At 44.3% G+C, this 18,096-nt stretch overlaps 1 protein-coding gene across 2 annotated transcripts; it reads right to left on the bottom strand.

Annotated features, from left to right (window-relative positions):
• Positions 1-876: 876 nt before the first annotated feature.
• NPM2 (nucleophosmin/nucleoplasmin 2) lies at positions 877-16,075 on the bottom strand. Of its 2 annotated transcripts, XM_042933856.1 has the most exons (9): positions 15,859-16,075; positions 15,480-15,569; positions 15,293-15,378; positions 15,016-15,141; positions 3,304-3,394; positions 2,326-2,513; positions 2,120-2,154; positions 1,243-1,276; positions 877-1,161 (listed from the first exon to the last, which is right to left on the bottom strand). In XM_042933856.1, exons 2-9 carry the CDS (start codon positions 15,535-15,537, stop codon positions 1,117-1,119), a joined length of 663 nt encoding a protein of 220 aa, XP_042789790.1. In that variant the 5' UTR covers positions 15,538-15,569; positions 15,859-16,075; the 3' UTR covers positions 877-1,116. The 2 variants fall into 2 exon arrangements, with proteins under 2 accessions (XP_042789790.1, XP_042789789.1); XM_042933855.1 differs by lacking the exon at positions 15,859-16,075 and having other exon boundaries at positions 15,480-15,587.
• Positions 16,076-18,096: the final 2,021 nt, after the last annotated feature.

Here is an 18,096-nt window from a genome sequence, read left to right on the forward strand (position 1 = left end):
ACAATGGGTGAGCCGGGCTCCAAAGTGGCTGTGCAGGCCTGGGAGAGGGCAGGAGCCCAGAGCCACCCAATGGGTCATTCATCCCCTTGCCAATCCCCTATTGCCTTACCCTAACAATTTGTTGAGCCCTGTTCCCATGGCTCCGAGAATTGCCCTGGGTGAACCCTCGCATGAGAGTTAAAAGTGTTTACCTGTCCACCCCTGTAAGAGACCCTCAATAGCTTCTGCAAGGCCTGCCTCATCTGCCCTGTCTGGGAGGGCTTCCTTGAAGGTCCAGGCCTCTGGGCTCCTGCTTGACACAGATCTTCACACAAATGAACAGGAGCTCACCCTGAACAGGAGAGGCAAGCCTGGGAGAGCAGCATTAGCATTGATCCGAGGTTCCAATAGATGTCCTGGTCTGTGCATTTGATAATGAACACGTGATTAGGGCCAGGAGAGAAGATCCCCAGGCTAGTCTGACAGGGGCTAAGGCCCTTCCCAGTGGGGGGCAGGCAGCTCTAGCCTTCTGACTCTCTACCTGGAAAACCAGCCAGAAGGGAGTGTGGACACAGGAAGACCCACAATGTCTGGAGCTCCCTCCCTCAGGACAAGGGCACAAAGTTGAAGCTGTGCAGGGGGTTGAGACCCTTGGTTTTTTGTCCCAAAGCTGGGGGGGTTGGAATGGGTGGGAGTTTGAGGACATGAGAGGGAGATGAAAGAACAGAACAGAGCCCAGCTGGCTGGCTGGGTGCCTCAGCCTCAGTCCAGGTGGCGGGCCAGCCACCAGGTAGGGGTGTGCTGGCACATGGCCTCCCTCTGCTGGGCACACGGGCTCACTGCAGCCAGCAATAAGGACAGGCCCTCTGGAACAGATGGCAGAAACAAGGTCCCGGCAAAGCAAACTTTATTGGGGCTCTGAGGTCAGGGCTCTTCCCTCCAGGTCCTGCTGAAACTTGATAGTTGGAGTGTGGGCCCCTTGTGTTGCCCCCAACAGCTCCATCACATTCAGACTCAGAGGGAGAGAGGCTGGGTGGGGGGGAACATGGGGTTGCAGCACACCCGCAGGAAGGCCACTCTGTATGGTGTTCTAGCTGGCTCTCCCTCCGTCACTGCAGCCAGGCCACTCCTGGCTCCTCATTTCTTGGATCCTGGCTTTTTAGGTTTGAGTGTGGGTTTGGCCTATGGAGAGAAGGGAGGGCACCAGAGTCCCACTCCCTCCCTTTGCCCCCAGGAAGACCAGCCCCTTCTCCTGGTACTTACCTTTTTCACAGTACTCTTGTCTTTAAGGCTGGGTCTGGAATAGGGTGGGGAGGCCAGGAGAGGGGATGAGGGTGAGAAAGAGAGAGAGCTCAGCAGGACACCAGTAGCCCAGAACCTCCTAATGCCTACACTGCAATGCAGGGCCCTGGCCACTTCCAGGAAAGCCAGGGGCTGTGATATGGAGAGCTGGGAGGCTGCAGAATTCACCTCTCCACCCCGTCACCTGCTGGGACCATTCTGACTCTCTCTTAACAAGAGGTGTTTTCTTGTTAGACTTCCACCTGCTTTCTTTTATTTATCACAAATAGGTCTCTTTCATTATAAAAGTAATATTTAACTACATTGCACAAAATATAGCAAATAGAAATCACTTGTTTCTTTACCTCCCACCGGTATTAACATTTTGGTGTGTTTCCTTGCAGGACTTTTTGCTTTTTCTTCTAAAAACATGTGAAATAACATGAAAATGATTTAAGATCCTGTTCTTTTTAAATTCTGTAAACACTTTCCAGGATGCTATATTCTTCATAGGCATTATGTCACATTCTACTGGGAAAATGTGACCCAGCTTAATCTACTATATTGGTAGACACTTAGAATGCTTCCATTTTTCACTATTACTTGAATAATGCAGGGATCAGTTTCTTAGTGCATATGATTTTACCTGTATTTTGGATGGGGTCCTTGGGAAGGGGTTACCATGAGTGGAATTAGGTCAGAAGATAAGAATACTTTGATGCCTTCCAAAAAAGGCTGTGCCGGCCATCAGAGACAGCACACCTGTGTGGTCACAAACATGCACACACGCCAGACCCTTTCTAACCCTATAGGCTTCAGCTGTAAGATTTTGGCCACGTTAACAGATGGAAAGAGTTACCTCACTGCCTCCTCTTCTTTTTCCACCTTTTTTTTCTGGGAAGCAAACACAAGCAGCATGGGGACAGTTAGGGCAGGGTCCAGGGCCAGCAGACTCCTGCTGGGCACCTGGCAGGACCCCAGGCCTCTGTACACTCACACTCAACTCAGGAGGCCTGGCCCAGGTTTCTGAGGAGCCTGTGTGTGGGGGGGTGTCCCTTCCCTCACCTTGGCAACACCTGTCTGCTTCTGGGATGCTAGCCTCTTGACTTGTTTAATAGGGGTCTCCTCCTCTAGGGACACATCTACATCAACATCATCATCGTCATCATCATCGCTGTCATCTTCCTCCTCTTCCTCCTCCTCCAGCTCCTCCTCCTCCTCCTCCTCCTCCTCCCAGGACAGGTCTGAAGTGTCTGTGAGGGTATGGAAAGGGAGCAGGGATGCTGAGCTCCAGGTCTTGGCCTAGCTCCTGTTCCACGATCGGTCTTGCTCTCAGAGCTGCCTTGGGAAAGCCAGCACCTGCCGCTTCCTAGAGACCCTTTCTGGCCTGACAAAGTGGAAGCTCAGATGGAGTGAGGGGTCCGGGACCCCAGAAAGCTGGGGTGGTAGAGGAGGGCAGGTGAGGTGGTAAGCTGTGGCTCTGGCTGGGAAGGATTCAGAGGAGGGTGAGGGTGAGCAGAGAGCACAAGGGAAGGGAGGAAATGGAAACAGCAGCTAAGGAATTTAGACCTCATCCTAAGGGAAGTGGAGCCTGCCAGGGTTTTTGAGTAACTGTACCCTGATACAGAGGCACAACTGGGCTGAGAAGGATATGAGAAGAGTCAACAGCACAGTGATTTGATAGAGCCTATATTGCTCCTCCAGCTACATACCTCATAGCACCTAACATTTTACATGCGGGCTAGTACTAGCTATCATGCAAACTGCTTCTCCCTGAGTATCCCATTTATTCCTCACAGTGGCTCTTTGAAGATGAAATCAAGTCTACACCCACCCTCATGGTACAGGCAAGAGGACTGCAGCCCACAGAGGACATGGCGGGGAGGTAAAGGAGAACTTCCATTCCAGGCTACCGGCCATCACGTTGCCTTTGGAGATTTTCTCTAGTAATTCAAGAATCCATCCAGCGTTTGAATACCTATTCCCTTGGCCCTGTGCTAGGCACTATAGTCAGACCCGCCTCAGGTCCAAGCTCCAACTTACCATAACATTCCTGGCCACTGAGGAACACGGGTCCAGAGCCAGCCCGGAGCTGGAAAGTGACTGGAGGAGAAAGCTCCAATCCCATCATGACCTGCAGAAGGAGGGATGTAGGGGCAAGAGCAGAAAAGATGGGCTCACTCAGGCCTGGCACCTGTCTGGGGGATGGTGTCTAATAGAAACGTTCAGAATTTATTCCCCAAACCCCAACTACACACATTTCACAGGTTCTCTGGACCTCATTGTGTTATTAAGCCCTTGGCCCTCCCTGTTGAGGTGGATTCAAATGGAAGACTGTGAATCTGATAATCCCATTCTTGTTAAAGATCACAGACAGGCTTCTAAGCTGAGGGGCAGCTGTTAGAGAAGTCTGATGGCTACAGATTAAATTGTGTCCCCCAAATTCTTTTTTTTAACATTTTTTAATGTTTGTTTATTTTTGAGAGAGAGAGAGAGAACTCATGGGGAAGAGAGAGATGGAAACACAGATTCCGAAGCAGGCTCCAGGCTCTGAGTTGTCAGCACAGAGCTCAACGGTGGGGCTCAAACCCAGAAGCCATGAGATCGTGACCTGAGCCGAAAGTCACATGCTTAACTGAGCCATCCACGTGCCCCTGCCGAATTCTTATGTGAAGCCCTAACCTCCAATGTGATAGTATCTGGAGATGAGGCCTTTGGGAGGTAATTAGGGTTAGATGAGGTCATGAGAGCTGGGCCCTCATGATGGGACTGGTGCCCTTATAAAGGAGACCAGAGATTTCTCTCTGTCTCTGTCTCTCTGCTGTGTGAGGACACAGAGAACAGGCAGCCATCTGCAAGCTAGGAAGATGATCCTACCCAAATCTGACCACACTGGCACCCTGGTCTCAGACTTTCAGCCTCTACAACTATGACAAGATAGATGCACATTAAGTCCTTCACTCTCTGGTACTTTGTTATGGTGGCCCAACCCGAATAAGACACTAATCAAATGAGAAGAGCAGATGCAAAGTTGTATGTACAGTACTACTTTTGTCTTACATGTGTGGATATACATATGAATAAAGTTAGAATTCTATTAAGTGTGAACCCTAATTTTCAGTGGACAGTGTTTCTTTTCTTGATACTCTTCCAAACTTTCCACATTTTCTATTGTATCAGTGATGATACTCAAATTTATTGACTTCCTACCGTATGCCAGGCCCTATGCTAAGCATTTCACCTGCTTTCCTCTTTTAACCCCTCACAACAAGCCCACAAAGAGGGGCCGTTCCTTTACAGAGGAGGGAACTGGGGCTTAGGGATATTAATTTAGAGTTTCTGGCTCAGACAGGAAGGAGACAAGCAAAAACTGAAACTCTGTAGCCACCAATGCCTAGAAATGCTGGATAAAATGTATTCCGATGTTTTCACTGCTTGGTTGAACAGCAGGACAGAAGGAAGAGGCCCTGTGCACCAGAAAGGAGGGCAGCACGCACAAGCACCAGTGCTGTAGCTGCTGAAGGGAAAATGTGCCCGAAAACAGCCTCGGCCTTGGGTTTTAACATGCGCTCATGGACAGGAGACAGGCCTGGGCTCCAGAGAGGCGTGCGGTCACGGGGCCCACTGAATGGGGCTGGGGTCCTCCACGGGTGCACCTCAGGAAGAAGCTCCAGGGTCGGGGGCAAGGATGGGGGACGGAAGAATCCCAAACCCACCCACCAGGAACTCCTCTCCACTGAAGGAAGGGAATAAGGAAATGCATGTGGGATAAAAGAAGTCTCCTGTGAGAACTTAAAAACCCATGGCTGTACCTGCCACTCACACCAAGCTTGAATTCACTTGGTGGGCACTGCGAAGCCAACAGACCCGTATAAGATCCCAGGCTGGTGACTCCTGGGGCCAACAGCAGGCACAAGCACAAAACCAATCCCTTGGGGTGCTGTCAATTTTCCTCACACAGAATTCTCTTGGAGAAAACAGTGGAACCACGAAGATGCCTCACCGTGTAAAGTGACAAAATGTCCAAGGCACGGTCCTGCTAGAGTGAGCAGAAGGAAACGAGACGACTGTAGACCGATGCAGCCAAGAGCCAGAGAGAAAAGAACAGTCTAGCAGTTATGACATTAGGTTGATGAAAGTCAAACAAACATAGAAGTAGGAATCAGAAGCATAACAACAAGGTATTATGAGAAATAACAAGAACCAAATGCAGCTTCTAGACTGAACAAATGGTTAAAAAGAATACACCAGCTAAAGCAAGTATCAGTAAACTGGAACCATGCTGTGAAGAAACGACCCGGTACATAGCACAGAGACAAGAGGAATGAAATACGAAGGAGAGGCTGAGAGATACAGAGGACAGAATGAGATCTAAGACGCATCTAATCACAGTAAGGGACTAGAAACAACACAATGTGCAAAGTGATAACCAAGAGCTTCTAGAAACAACCAAAGACACAGATCCTCATGTCCAGGAAACCTAGGTCCTGAATAGATAAATAAAAGTAAATGTACATCTGAACATCCCATAGTGAAATGGTATATACCAAAAACAAAGAGGCTATCTTAAACCAGAGAGGAAAGACAGATGTCCAGAAAAGGAACAATAGGCAGACAGACTGAGGGTTTCAACAGCAACGTCAGAAACCAGAAGACCAGAACGGCGTCTTCAACGTTTTGAGGGAAAGGACCTCTCTGTGTAGAATTATACAGAACCAAACTACCATGAAGGAATGAGGGTAAAATAAAGACATTTCCAGGCAGAGCCCAAGTAAGTTCGCTCCTCCCAGACCTATTAAAAGAGGTCTCAAAAAGCTGACAATCGAATTGAGAAGGAAGAAGTGGATATGAGCAGCAGTGGTGAGCAAGCAACTTGGTCAACTAAGACAAATCCAAGTAAGCATTACTGTAAAATAAAATAGTACTAGTAATGACTAGTATTGAGTGGGTTTAAAACAAGTTGAAGCTAAAACACTACATGATAATAACAGGTCGGTTAAGAAAAGGGTGCTCAGGAAAGTTCCCTGGATTGTATGGGAGAGAGGAATATAGCATTAATTTTAAATTGGTCATGTATGATTGTTAAAAAATTAAGGAAAACTACGCTAAAAAGTAGAGTGAGACTCTACAGTTCCAAACCAGTAGAAAGGAAAAGGGGGAAAGAAACCTTAATCTAATAAAAGACAGAAAAAGGAAAAAGAAGAAAAAATGAAAAATCAATGAACATAGAAGCACAAAGTACATGTTACAAATAAATCCAAGTATGATAGCATCACAGTAAACATAAACAGATATTATTGGCTAGATAGATTAAAACAAAGTTTAGCTACTTACTGCTTATAAGATACATGCCTAAAATGTGAGCACATAGAAATGTTGAAGATATGGAGACATATTTACCAGATGTGGCAGAGGCTTCTCATTGCTTATCCAATATCCATTCTTCCCTTTTCCCATAATATCAGCGCCCTAATATTGTACCCGCCATAGACCGTATTCCCCAGTTTCCTGTGCAGTTGGCAGTGACCGCAATACTAATTTCTGGACCAGTGAGTTGCAAGCAGAATTTGGTGGATGGTGCTTGTGTGAAGACACCTTAAGAGGTATACAGAGGGGCGCCTGGGTGACTTGGTCGGTTGAGCGGCTGACTTCGGCTCAGGTCATGATCTCGCAGTATGTGAGTTCGAGCCCCGCGTCGGGCTCTGTGCTGACAGCTCAGAGCCTGGAGCCTGTTTCAGATTCTGTGTCTCCCTCTCTCTGACCCTCCCCTGTTCATGCTCTCTCTCTTGGTCTCAAACATAAATAAACGTTAAAAAAATAAAACAACAACAAAAAAAGAGGTATACAGAGAAGTGAGAAAAAAAATTAAATCAATAATGTAAGATTCTGCCTTACAAAACTAGAAAAAGAGCAAATTAAAACCCACACAGACAGAAGAAAGGAAATAAAGAACAGAGATCAATAAAATACAAAAGTGGGTAAACAATAGAGAAAAGTTGAGACCAGAAGCTGGTTCTTGAAAAAGATGGATAAAAATATTAAACCTCTAACCAGACTGCACAAAGAAAAGGGGAAGAAGACACAAATTATCAATATCAGGAATAAGACAGCAGAGTTTACTACAGATTTTACAGAAGAGGAAGAAAGGAAATATTATGGACAACCCTATGCCAATGAATTTGACAATGTGGACAAAATGGAAAAACTCCTTGAAAGACATAAACAAATCTCTCTTAAGAAAAACAACCCAAACTGTCCTAAATTTATTAAAGAAATTTAACTTGCAGTTAACCAGATTGCTTCACATGAATTCTATCAAAACATTTAAGAAAAAAATACCAAAGTTACACGAACTGTTTCAGAAAACAAAAAAGGAGAGAATACTTTCCTTCTCATTTTATGAGGCCAGCATGACCCTAACACTAAAACCAGATAAAAGCATGACAAGAAAAGTACAGTCCAATGTTGTTCATAAATGTAGACACAAATATTTTTTAAAAAGATACTATTTTTAAGTAATCTCTACACCCAGTGTGGAGCTCAAACTTACAACCCTGAGATTAAGAGCCACACGCTCTCCTGACTGAGCCAGCCAGGTGCCCCAAAACAAATATCCTTAATAAAATATTAGCAAATGGAATCCAGTAATATATAAAAGGATAATATATCATGATCAAATGGGGCTTACCCCAAGAATGTACAATGGGTTTAAAATTTGATGGGGTGCCTAGCTGGCTCAGTTGGTAGAGCATGACATTCTTAATCTCAGGGTCATGAGTGTCAGCTCCACTTTAAGTGTGGAGCCTACCTAAAATAAAAAAACTAAAAGTTAATAAAAATAAAATTTGAAAAAAAATCAATAAATGTAATTTGCCACTTAATAAAGGAGGCCAAAAAACCCCTCAATAGATGCAGAAAAAAATTCTTGGACAAAACTCAACAGCATCTCAATAAATTAGAACCAGAAGGGAACATCCTCATCCTCATATAGGACATCTGTACAAAAATCCTTCATGTGTCTTCATGGTAGAAGGCTGAACACTGGTAGAAGAGAAAAAGGCAAGGACAGACATGCTGTCACCACTTTTATTTGACATTATATTTGAGGTCCTAGTCAGTGAAGGAAGACAAGAAAAAAGAATGCAAGAAGTTGAACTGACTTTATTCACAGATGACATGAATAAATCCATAAGGAATCAACAAAAAGCTGCTAGGATTTCTATGCAAGTTTCGCAAGGTCAAATAATAGCAAAAAAACCCAACGCAATTATGTAACTATATACTACTACTGAACAATGATAAAATGAAATTTAAAAATACATTTGCATACGTTATACTATACACAAAAATGAACTCCAAATAGATCATGGAGTTAATTAACTAGAAGAGTTAAAACTATAAAACCCCTAGAAGAAAACATTGGAGCAAATTTTCATGACCTTGGATTAGGTGACAAGTTCTTAGATTTGATACTAGCAGCACAAGAAACAAGATAAAACATAGAAATTAGACTACATCAAAATTCAAAACTTCTGTGCTGCAAATGATATCATCAAGAAATTGAGAAGACAACTCAGAAAATGGGAGAAAATATTTGCAAATCATCTGATAAGGGGCTTGTATGCAGAGTATATAAAGCACTCATACAATTTAAAGTAAAAAGACCAATATTAAAATGTCAAACTCAAATGCAATTTAAAAAAAATGAAGACCTGAATAGACAATTCTGCAAAAAAGATATACAAATGACCAATAAACACATGAAGAGAGATGCAACATCATTAGCCATTAGGTAAAGCAAACCAAAACCACATTGAACTGTCAGTTCACACCCACTAAAATGACTAATCAAAATTATAGACAATGGTAAGTATTGCAAGGATGTGGGGAAAGTGGAATCCTCATATTCTGTTGGTGGGATTGTAAAATGGTGTGACTACATTGGAAAATAATCTGGCAGTTCCTCAAAATGTTACATACATAAAGCTACCACAATGACCTAGCAATTGCACTCCCAGAGATATGCTCAAGAGCAATGAAAACATATATTCATATAAAAGTTTGTACATGAATGTTCATAACAGCCTTCATAATAGCCAAAAGGTAGACATAAAACAGGTGTCCATCAGCTGCTGAATGGATGATTTTATATATATTCATATGATGGGTATTACTTGGCAATAAAAAGAAAGTAGTGCTATATGCTACAACATGGATGAACCTTAAAAACATAATGCTATGTGGGGCTACCTGGGTGGCTGAGACTTTGGTTCAGGTCATAATCTCGCGGTTCACGAGTTTGAGCCTTGCATGGGGCTCTGGGCTGATAGCTCAGAGCCTGGAGCCTGCTTTGAATTCTGTGTCTTCCTCTCTCTCTGCCCCTCCTCTGCTCACGCTCTGCCACTCTCTCTCTCTCAAAAATAAATAAACATTAAAAAAAAAAAACACCACACATTATGCTGTGAAAGGAGTAGTCACAAAAGACCACACGTTTTGGGATTCCATTTATATGAACTGTCTAGAGTAGCCAAAAATAGGCAGAAAATAGATGAACAGCTGCCTAGTGTTGCAGGTGAGTGTGGGAAATGGGGAGTGACTGCTAGTAGGTATGGGATTACTTTTGAGGGTGATGAGAATGTTCTACACTTAGGCTGTGATGGGCATACAACTTTTAATTTACTAAAAACCATCTGATTGTACACGTAATAGGTGAAGCTTATGGCATGTGAATTATCTTTCATTAAATACTTTAATACCATTTACAATAGCACCTAAAATCAAATGTAGCAGTATGTTGGGGTAGATCTTACAAAGTATGTACACAACCAGTTCCCTGAAAACTACAAAATATTAGTAGGAAAAGTTAAGTTAAAGACATACATTAGAGTAAAAAGTGAAAGACTTAAACAAATAGAGAAACATATGCTCAATTATTAATGACTAAAAATTGTTAAGATGCCAATTCCCCCCAGAATAGTCTATAGATTCAATACAATCTCAGTCACAACCCAACAGACTGATTTTTTCTTTTCTTTTTTAATTTTTTTTTTTTCAACGTTTATTTATTTTTGGGACAGAGAGAGACAGAGCATGAACGGGGGAGGGGCAGAGAGAGAGGGAGACACAGAATCGGAAACAGGCTCCAGGCTCTGAGCCATCAGCCCAGAGCCTGACGCGGGGCTGGAAATCACGGACCGCGAGATCGTGACCTGGCTGAAGTCGGACGCCCAACCGACTGCGCCACCCAGGCGCCCCATCAACAGACTGATTTTCAAAGAAAGCCTATTTTGAAATCTATGTGGAAATGTTCAGGACCTAGAATTGCCAACACAATTTTGGAAAAGAAAAACAAAGTTGGAAGACACACTAATTTTAAGACTAACTACAAAACTATAATAATCAAATCAGTCTGTCATGAGAGTAAAGATACAAATACAAATCAATGAAACAAAATACAGGAATATATGCATACATACACAGGCAACTGATTTATAGCAAAATGCCAGCATAATTGTATAGTGAAAGGACAGTCTTAAAAAAAAAAAAAAGAAAATAGTGCTAGAGCAGTGGGTATCAGCTTGGGAAAAAAATGTTTCTCTACGCTTATTTTATACCATACAAAAAAATTATCTTGAAATGGAGGAATACAGACAAATGTAAGAGCTTAAACAATAGCACTTCTAGAAGAAAGCTTAGAAAAAGACATTTGCGACCTTAGTTTAGGCAATGATTTCTCAGGACACCCCCCCCCAAAAAAAAAGAACCATAAGAGGAGAAAATACCAAATTGGACTTCATAAAAATTAAAAACTTGTGCTCTTTGAAGAAATCATTATGAATGAAAAGGCAAGTCATGTACTAGCAGAAAATATTTGAAATAAATATTTTTGATAAAAGACTTGTATCCAAAATATATAAAGAACTTCTACAACTCAATAACTTGATTTAAAAATGGGCAAAACATCTAAACAGGCATTTTACAAAAGAAGATATCAAATGACCAGACAACAAGATGGTCAATATCACTAGTCATCAAAGAAATATAAATAATAACCACAATGAGATGCCACTATACATATGGCCTAAATTTATGAATGGCTACAATTAAGACTGACAATGCAAAGTGTTGGGGAGGATGTGAAACAACTGGTAGGAATGCAAAATGGTGTAGTAATTCAGAAAATAGTTTGGCAGTGGTGTGTAAGGTTTAACATATGCCAAGAGGATGGGAGGGGGGAAATAAAGTTTAACCTATGCTTACTAATGATTCTGCAGTATTACTCCTAGGTATTTACACAAGAGAAATGAAAACATGTGCATACAAATACACTCAAACTTCATAGCAGCTTTATTCATAGTATAAAACTAGAAACTACCCAGGGCACCTGGGGGGCTCAGTTGGTTGAGCGTCTGATTTTGGCTCAGATCATGATCTCACAATTTGTGAGTTTGAGCCCTGCCTTGGGCTCACTGCTGTCAGCGCGGAGCCTGCTTGGGATCCTCTGTCCCACTCTGTCTCTCTGCCCCTCCCCTGCTTAGACTCTTTCTCAAAAATGAAAAAAAAAAAACCCAAAAAACAAAAAACTAGAAACTATCCAAATGTCTGCTAACAAGTGAATGAATAAATAAATCTTGACATATATATGTACTTGTAAAATAGAATGTTACTCAGACATAAAAAAGGAGCACATTACTGTTTCACCAACAACATAGATAAATCTCAAAGTATTATGCTAAGTGAAAAAAGCCAGGTACCAGACACTATGTATTGCATGATTCCCTTTAAATGAAATTCTAGACAAGACAAAAGAGTAGTGAAAGTAGATCAATGGTTGCCAGAGGCAGTGATAGGTGGAAAGGGCTGACCGCAAAGAGGCATGAGGAAATTTTGGGGGGTGAAGGAAATTTTTCTCTACTTTGATTGCAGTGGTAGTTACAAAATTATATACATTTATCAAATGCATCAAGTGGTATACTTAACACTGGTGGATCTTACTGTATATAAATTATATCTCAATAAAGCAGATATAAAAACTGACTCAAAGAAATGGAAACATCTAGACCTAAAACTTAAATGACAATAGTTTAAAATCAAACCAGTTGCACACAGTTTGTTCACTTCCTTACTCACTCATTATATGTTGAGTGTCTACAATATACCAGTTTCTACAACATACCATAACATATGGTATATAGGCATTATGGCTAAGGCAGTAAATGAAAAGGCAAAGTCTTTGCTGTCTTGGAGCTTGTATCCTTGTTGGGGAGAAAGACAGGCACAGATGAAAACTGAAGGCAGTGATGGGTTCCAATGGAGAAAAAGTGGTTACGGAAGGGTAGGAAGAGGGGATGCGGTTTGTGGTCAGGAAGACTTTTTTTTAAAGCAGGATTCACGTCAGGGGCGCCTGGGTGGCTCGGTCGGTTGAACATCCGACTTCGGCTCAGGTCATGATCTCGCGGTCTGTGAGTTCGAGCCCCGCGTCGGGCTCTGTGCTGACAGCTCAGAGCCTGGAGCCTGTTTCGGATTCTGTGTCTCCCTCTCTCTCTGACCTTCCCCCGTTCATGCTCTGTCTCTCTCTGTCTCAAAAATGAATAAATGTTAAAAAAAAAAAAAAAAAAATTTTAAAAAAAAAAAGCAGGATTCACGTCAGACACGGGGACCAAACTCACGACTGTGAGATCAAGACCTTAGCCATGATTGAGAGCCCAACCAACTGAGCCACCCAGGTGCCCTGGGAAAGACTTCTTGAATGAGGTGACATATGAACAAAGGCTGAAGTGAGGGGCAAGTGAATTCCTAGCATGGGGAACAGTAAATGCAAGACTCCCAGGAAGGGGGTATGTTTGAAATTTTCAAGGTACAATCAAGAAAGCCAGTGTAGTTTGAGCAGGATTAGGGAGGGGAGAGTACCAAAGGGTGAGTTTAAGAGAGGTTTCTAAGAGCCAGAACATAAAGGATCTTGGATTTCATTCTAAGTGAAATGGGAAGCCACTGACATAAGTGTTCTAACAGAGAAGCGACATGGTCTGACTTTTGTTTAAAAGGATCCTTCTGGCACCTGGTGCATACATAGAATAGACCAGAAATTGGGGAACTTCTTTCTGTAGATATCCAGTATTTTAGGCTTGTGAGCCTTATGGTCTCTGTGGAGACTACTCAGTTCTGTTACCAAGGGAAAACAGGTACGGATAATATACAAAATGAAAGAGCGTGCCTGTGTTTCAATAATACTTCATTTACAAAAACACGCAGTAGGCTGGATTTAATCCTGTAGTTTGTGGAACCCTGGAATAGACTATAAGGAACCAAGGGTGGGGGTTGGTGGACCAGTTAGGAGACTCTGCAATAAAACTGAGCACCTGGGCCAGGACATGGCAGGGGTGGTGACAGGTGGTCAGATGGGGGTACACTGTGAAGGCAGAGCCAACAGGATTTGCTGGTGATATGTGGTGTTAGAGAAAGAAGTTTTTGTCCTGAATAACTGGAAGAGCAATTATATTCTGGGAGAGGCTCAGGTTTGGGGGTGGGAGAAGAGATTATAGATAAAAATCAAGAATCTGGATTTGGATTTGTTAAGTTTGGGTTATCTCTTAGATATCTATTAAATACACTGAGTTGGACACAGGATCTGGAGCACAAGAGAGGGATTGGGTGTATAGAAATAAATATCAAAGTTTTGATTTGTATAGATGGTCTTTAAAAATAAAACCCTGGGAATGAAGGAGATCTAGGGAGAGCTCATAGATGGGGGTGGGGGGGGGAGTTTTGGGGCAGTTTTACAGATGGGACTCCCAGATCTTCAGGGACAGATGATACCGGTCTTACATTCACTGTTCCACCATATAGAAGGAGAGAACACTCCATCCCCCAGTTCATGAGGCTAGTGTACCTTGACACCCAAATAAGATAGGCCAACCTCACGAGTATGTAAGATTTAAATTTTTAAAAAATATATTAGCAAAACAAATCTAGAAATTCACAGTATGATCAATCAGTGTTTATCTTAGGAATGCAAAGTTGGCTGAAGAGTATTCTATTAATATAACTCACCACCTTAACAGGTTAAAGAAGAAAGAACCTATGATCATCTAAATCTAAAAAAGCACTTGATAACCATTTTTGATTAAAAAGAAGAAATCTCAATTTTAAAACGCAGAGCAGGACTAGATGGGGAAAACTTAACTTGAAAAAGGAAGTTATCGTCTTATCAGATGTGCCACACTTAATGGAGAAACGTTAGAAGCACTCCTTTAAAAATATACATATATGTATTAAGAAAGGAACAAGGACATCTACCATTACAATCTTCCTCGATAGTACACTGGAGGTCCTAGACCGTGTAGTATAATTAAAAAAAAAAAAAAGATACAAAAACTGCCATTAACAATGATGATTTGCATAGAGAACTCAACACAAATTACTAGAGATAAGAGAACTTCTGGATACACAATCAATGTGGAAGTCATCAACAGTGTCCTGTCACCAGCATCAAAAAGTTTAAAAACGTGATTTTGAAGAGAGGTTAACTTGCCCAAGCTGGGAAAAGGTGAGCTGGGATGGAAACGGGGCTCCCTGCCTCCTAAGTCCAAGGCTCAAAGTCATTGGCTATACGGCCCCCTGGCGGGACTGCATTCCTGCAGAACGGCTGTATCCCACCTTTGTCCGTCCACACCCACTCATGAGGGCGGTGAGTGCCCGGGGCAGGCAGCCTCCCGAAGCCTGCGGGGGCGGGGGGGATGGGGTAGGGAGGCTCACCATGGGGAGCACCGAGGCCTGAAGAGAGGCGATGGTGATGGGCTTGGCTTTCTTGTCTTCCTGGCTGGCTGGGGGCAGGATTTCCACGAGGTTCATCTCTTCTTTGGCTTTCTCCCCCAAGCAAATCTGAGAGCGTTTGAAGACAGGCCACCTCAACACCGGAGGGAACCCCTGTTCCACCTGCAGAGACCAGAGAGCCCCCACCTGCTCCCCCGCAGCTGGCCACGTCCCTCCCGAGTCCATCCTACCATCCCCTCCTGGGGGCCGGGACACCCACCGTACTGAGCAACAGCTTACAGTCCTGCTTCCCTTCCTTCTGGGGTTTGACGGTCCAGGTCCTCTTCTCCTGGTTTAGCTCACAGCCTGCGGAAGGAGGGCAGCGAGGGGGCCGGGCCGGCTCAGGGAGGCTCCCCGTTTCTCCTCCGCCTCCCTCCCCACCCTCCACCCGCCGGACCCTCACTCACCCCAGAGCATGGCTGTGGGCGCCTTCTCGGCCGCGCTGCTCGTGCTGCTGCGGTTCATGACTCTGGGCGCGGGCGCCGGGGTCCCGGCGGCTGTGAGGAAGGGGCGCCCGCCGTGAGGCGAGGCCCGGTTCCCCGCTCCCGCCCGCATCCCGGCCGGCCGCCCCGGATTCCGAGCCCCTGGCGGGCGCAGCCGTCCAACCCCGCAGCCCGGAGCCAGCGGTGCCGGGTGGGGTGGGGGTGGGGGCGACGCTGAGGTTGCCCGGGCTGGAAAGGTGCTGGGCGCCGGCCCGCTGCGCCCGGGGGCCCCGTCGGCGCCGTAGCGGTCCCGGCTGTACTTCCCCTGGCGCCAGACCCGCTCGCCAGCCCGCCTCCGCCTCACCGGCCCTGTGCGCTGGGCGCCTCGGGCTCCCTCACTCCGGCCTCCTCGCAGCCGCACCTGAGAGCCGCCGGCCGCTGCAGGATGTTAGGAGGCCCGGGAAGGGGCGGCGGGGGGCGTCCGCTCCGTCTTAAAGGAGAGGCCCTTCTTTCCCCATTCCGCTCCTCCATTCGTTGCTCTTCGTGCCTCGGCGCACCTGGAGGGCTCGTTAAAGCACCGAGCTAGGTGCCAGCGCCACAGTTTCTGGTCGTGGAGGGCTGGGTGGGGCCGAGGTAATTTGCATTCTAACGGGTTTCCAGGTGAAGTTGCTGCTGCTGGTCGAGGACCGCGCTGTGAGCACCACCTTCATGGCCCCTGGGGATTCACCGAGGCCTACTGGGTGAGATCGCCTAGCTTGGACTTGCGTTGCCACCCAGTGGGAAGCAGCATTAAGGGTTTTTCCTGCTCAACGCCTTCCTTTTTTCATACCCTCTCGGTGTGGGCCTTTTCCAAGGCCAGGAGGGCCCGTCCCCCAGGGTTTTGGGCCCCAGAGAAGAAGAGCCCTGTTTCCAGAAGGATAATTTGCCCCACGGACAGGAAGGGGGTGGGGATGAGTTAGGACACCAGAGGTCACCAGCTGTGGCAGCTGGTGAGGAATACACTATAGGGTCCAGTGAGTGACTTTACCAGGGCCAGTCATCTAACAAACAGCAGCTCACAGGGCACTGTGGTTGGGGGTGGTGGAAAGGACGCTGCCTTTCAGCCGGCCACATCCCCCTTTGTCCTACTCTGCACATGAATCATCTCTGGGAGTCAGAAATAACCAGGGATCTCTCTCTTTGAATTCCTTTTCTTTCCTTCCTCCCCCAACCCCTTTTTAAAAATGAAGTATAGTTGATCAGATTGCATTTTTACCCTTCCTTTCCATTCTGGAAACTTCTCACCTACACATAAAGTTCAGTGCTTTTCAACAAAAGTGCCAAGGTAATTTAATAAGGAAAGGTTAGTCTTTTCCAAAAATAGTGCTAGAGGAACTGGATATGTCTCTCTGGAACCTTGATTGGAGCTTGTGCTGTGCAGGAATCAGCTTTTAGTTTTTCCTTCTTAACATGTCCACTTTATTGAGAAATAATTTATGTCTTAAAAGGCACTCATTTAAAGTGTATAATTTGATGAATTTGACAAATGTATATACCTGGGTAGCCACCACCACAGTCCAGTTACAATATCCATCACTCTCCCAAATTTTCTGGTTTCCCTTTGTGGTCAGTATCCTCACATCAATGCCTAATTGGCATCAGGCATTTACCTGCTTTCTGACACTGTGGACATCATTGACTGTTCTAGAATTTCATATAAGTAGAATCCTACAGGGTCTTTTCACCAGTCCTTTTGTTGAACAAAATGTGTTTTGAGAGTTATTTACCCATATTGTTGTTTGTATCAGTAGTTTGTTTCTGTTTATTGTTTATCCATGATTTGTATACTCATGCATGTGCTGGTCAGTTTTATGTGTCAACTTGGCTAGGCTATCATACCTACTTGTTCAGTCAAATGCTAATGGTGTGGCTGTGAAGGCATTTTGTAGAGGTGATTAACACCTATAATCAGCTGCCTTTATATAAAGATTACTGTCAGTAATGTGGGTGGGAGGTTTCCCTGAAAAAGTTCTGCCTGTGGACTGCGGCTTCAGCTCCTACCAGAGAGCTTCCAGTTTGCTTTTTCTGATGACCTGCCCTGTGGATTTCAGACTTGTTGCTAGCCCCCAGAGCCGCATAAGCCAATTCCTTGTGATATGTCCCTGACTGATATACCCGTTGATGCATATTTGGGTAGTTTTCAGTTTTAGACATATATCATGAATAAAAATAACATGAACAAGTCTTTGCATGGACATATGTTTTAGTTTTTGTTTGATAAATACCTAGGAGTGGAATTGCTGGATCATTTTGTAAGCATGTATTAAACTACGTGAAACTGTAAAACTACTTTCTGAAGTCATTTTGCATTTCTACCAGCAATGTATGAGAATTCCAGTTGCCATACATCTTCATCAACACTTGGTATTGTCAGTCTTCTTAATTTTAGCCATTCTAGTGGATGTATATAGTGACATCTCTTGTGTTTATTTGTTTCTGTTTGATGACAAGTGAGGTTGAGTATCTTTTCAGGTGTTTACTGGTCATTCGTGTATCTTCTTTGGCAAAATACCTGTTTAAATACTTTGTCCATTTTTAAATTGGGCTATTTCAGATTATTCTT

The sequence above is a fragment of the Panthera leo genome, chromosome B1 (assembly GCF_018350215.1).
Source record: "Panthera leo isolate Ple1 chromosome B1, P.leo_Ple1_pat1.1, whole genome shotgun sequence".
NCBI lineage: Eukaryota > Metazoa > Chordata > Mammalia > Carnivora > Felidae > Panthera > Panthera leo.

What these genes read in the sequence shown, in the direction of transcription:
- NPM2 (XM_042933856.1), bottom strand. Translation starts at nt 15,537, where the DNA reads ATGAACCGCAGCAGCACGAGCAGCGCGGCCGAGAAGGCGCCCACAGCC. An exon ending in GTAAGCTGTTGCTCAGTACG is followed by an intron (nt 15,142 to 15,292) that starts GTGGGTGTCCCG and finishes AAACGCTCTCAG; the next exon opens with ATTTGCTTGGGGGAGAAAGC. An exon ending in AGCAGACAGGTGTTGCCAAG is followed by an intron (nt 2,155 to 2,325) that starts GTGAGGGAAGGG and finishes TTTGCTTCCCAG; the next exon opens with AAAAAAAAGGTGGAAAAAGA.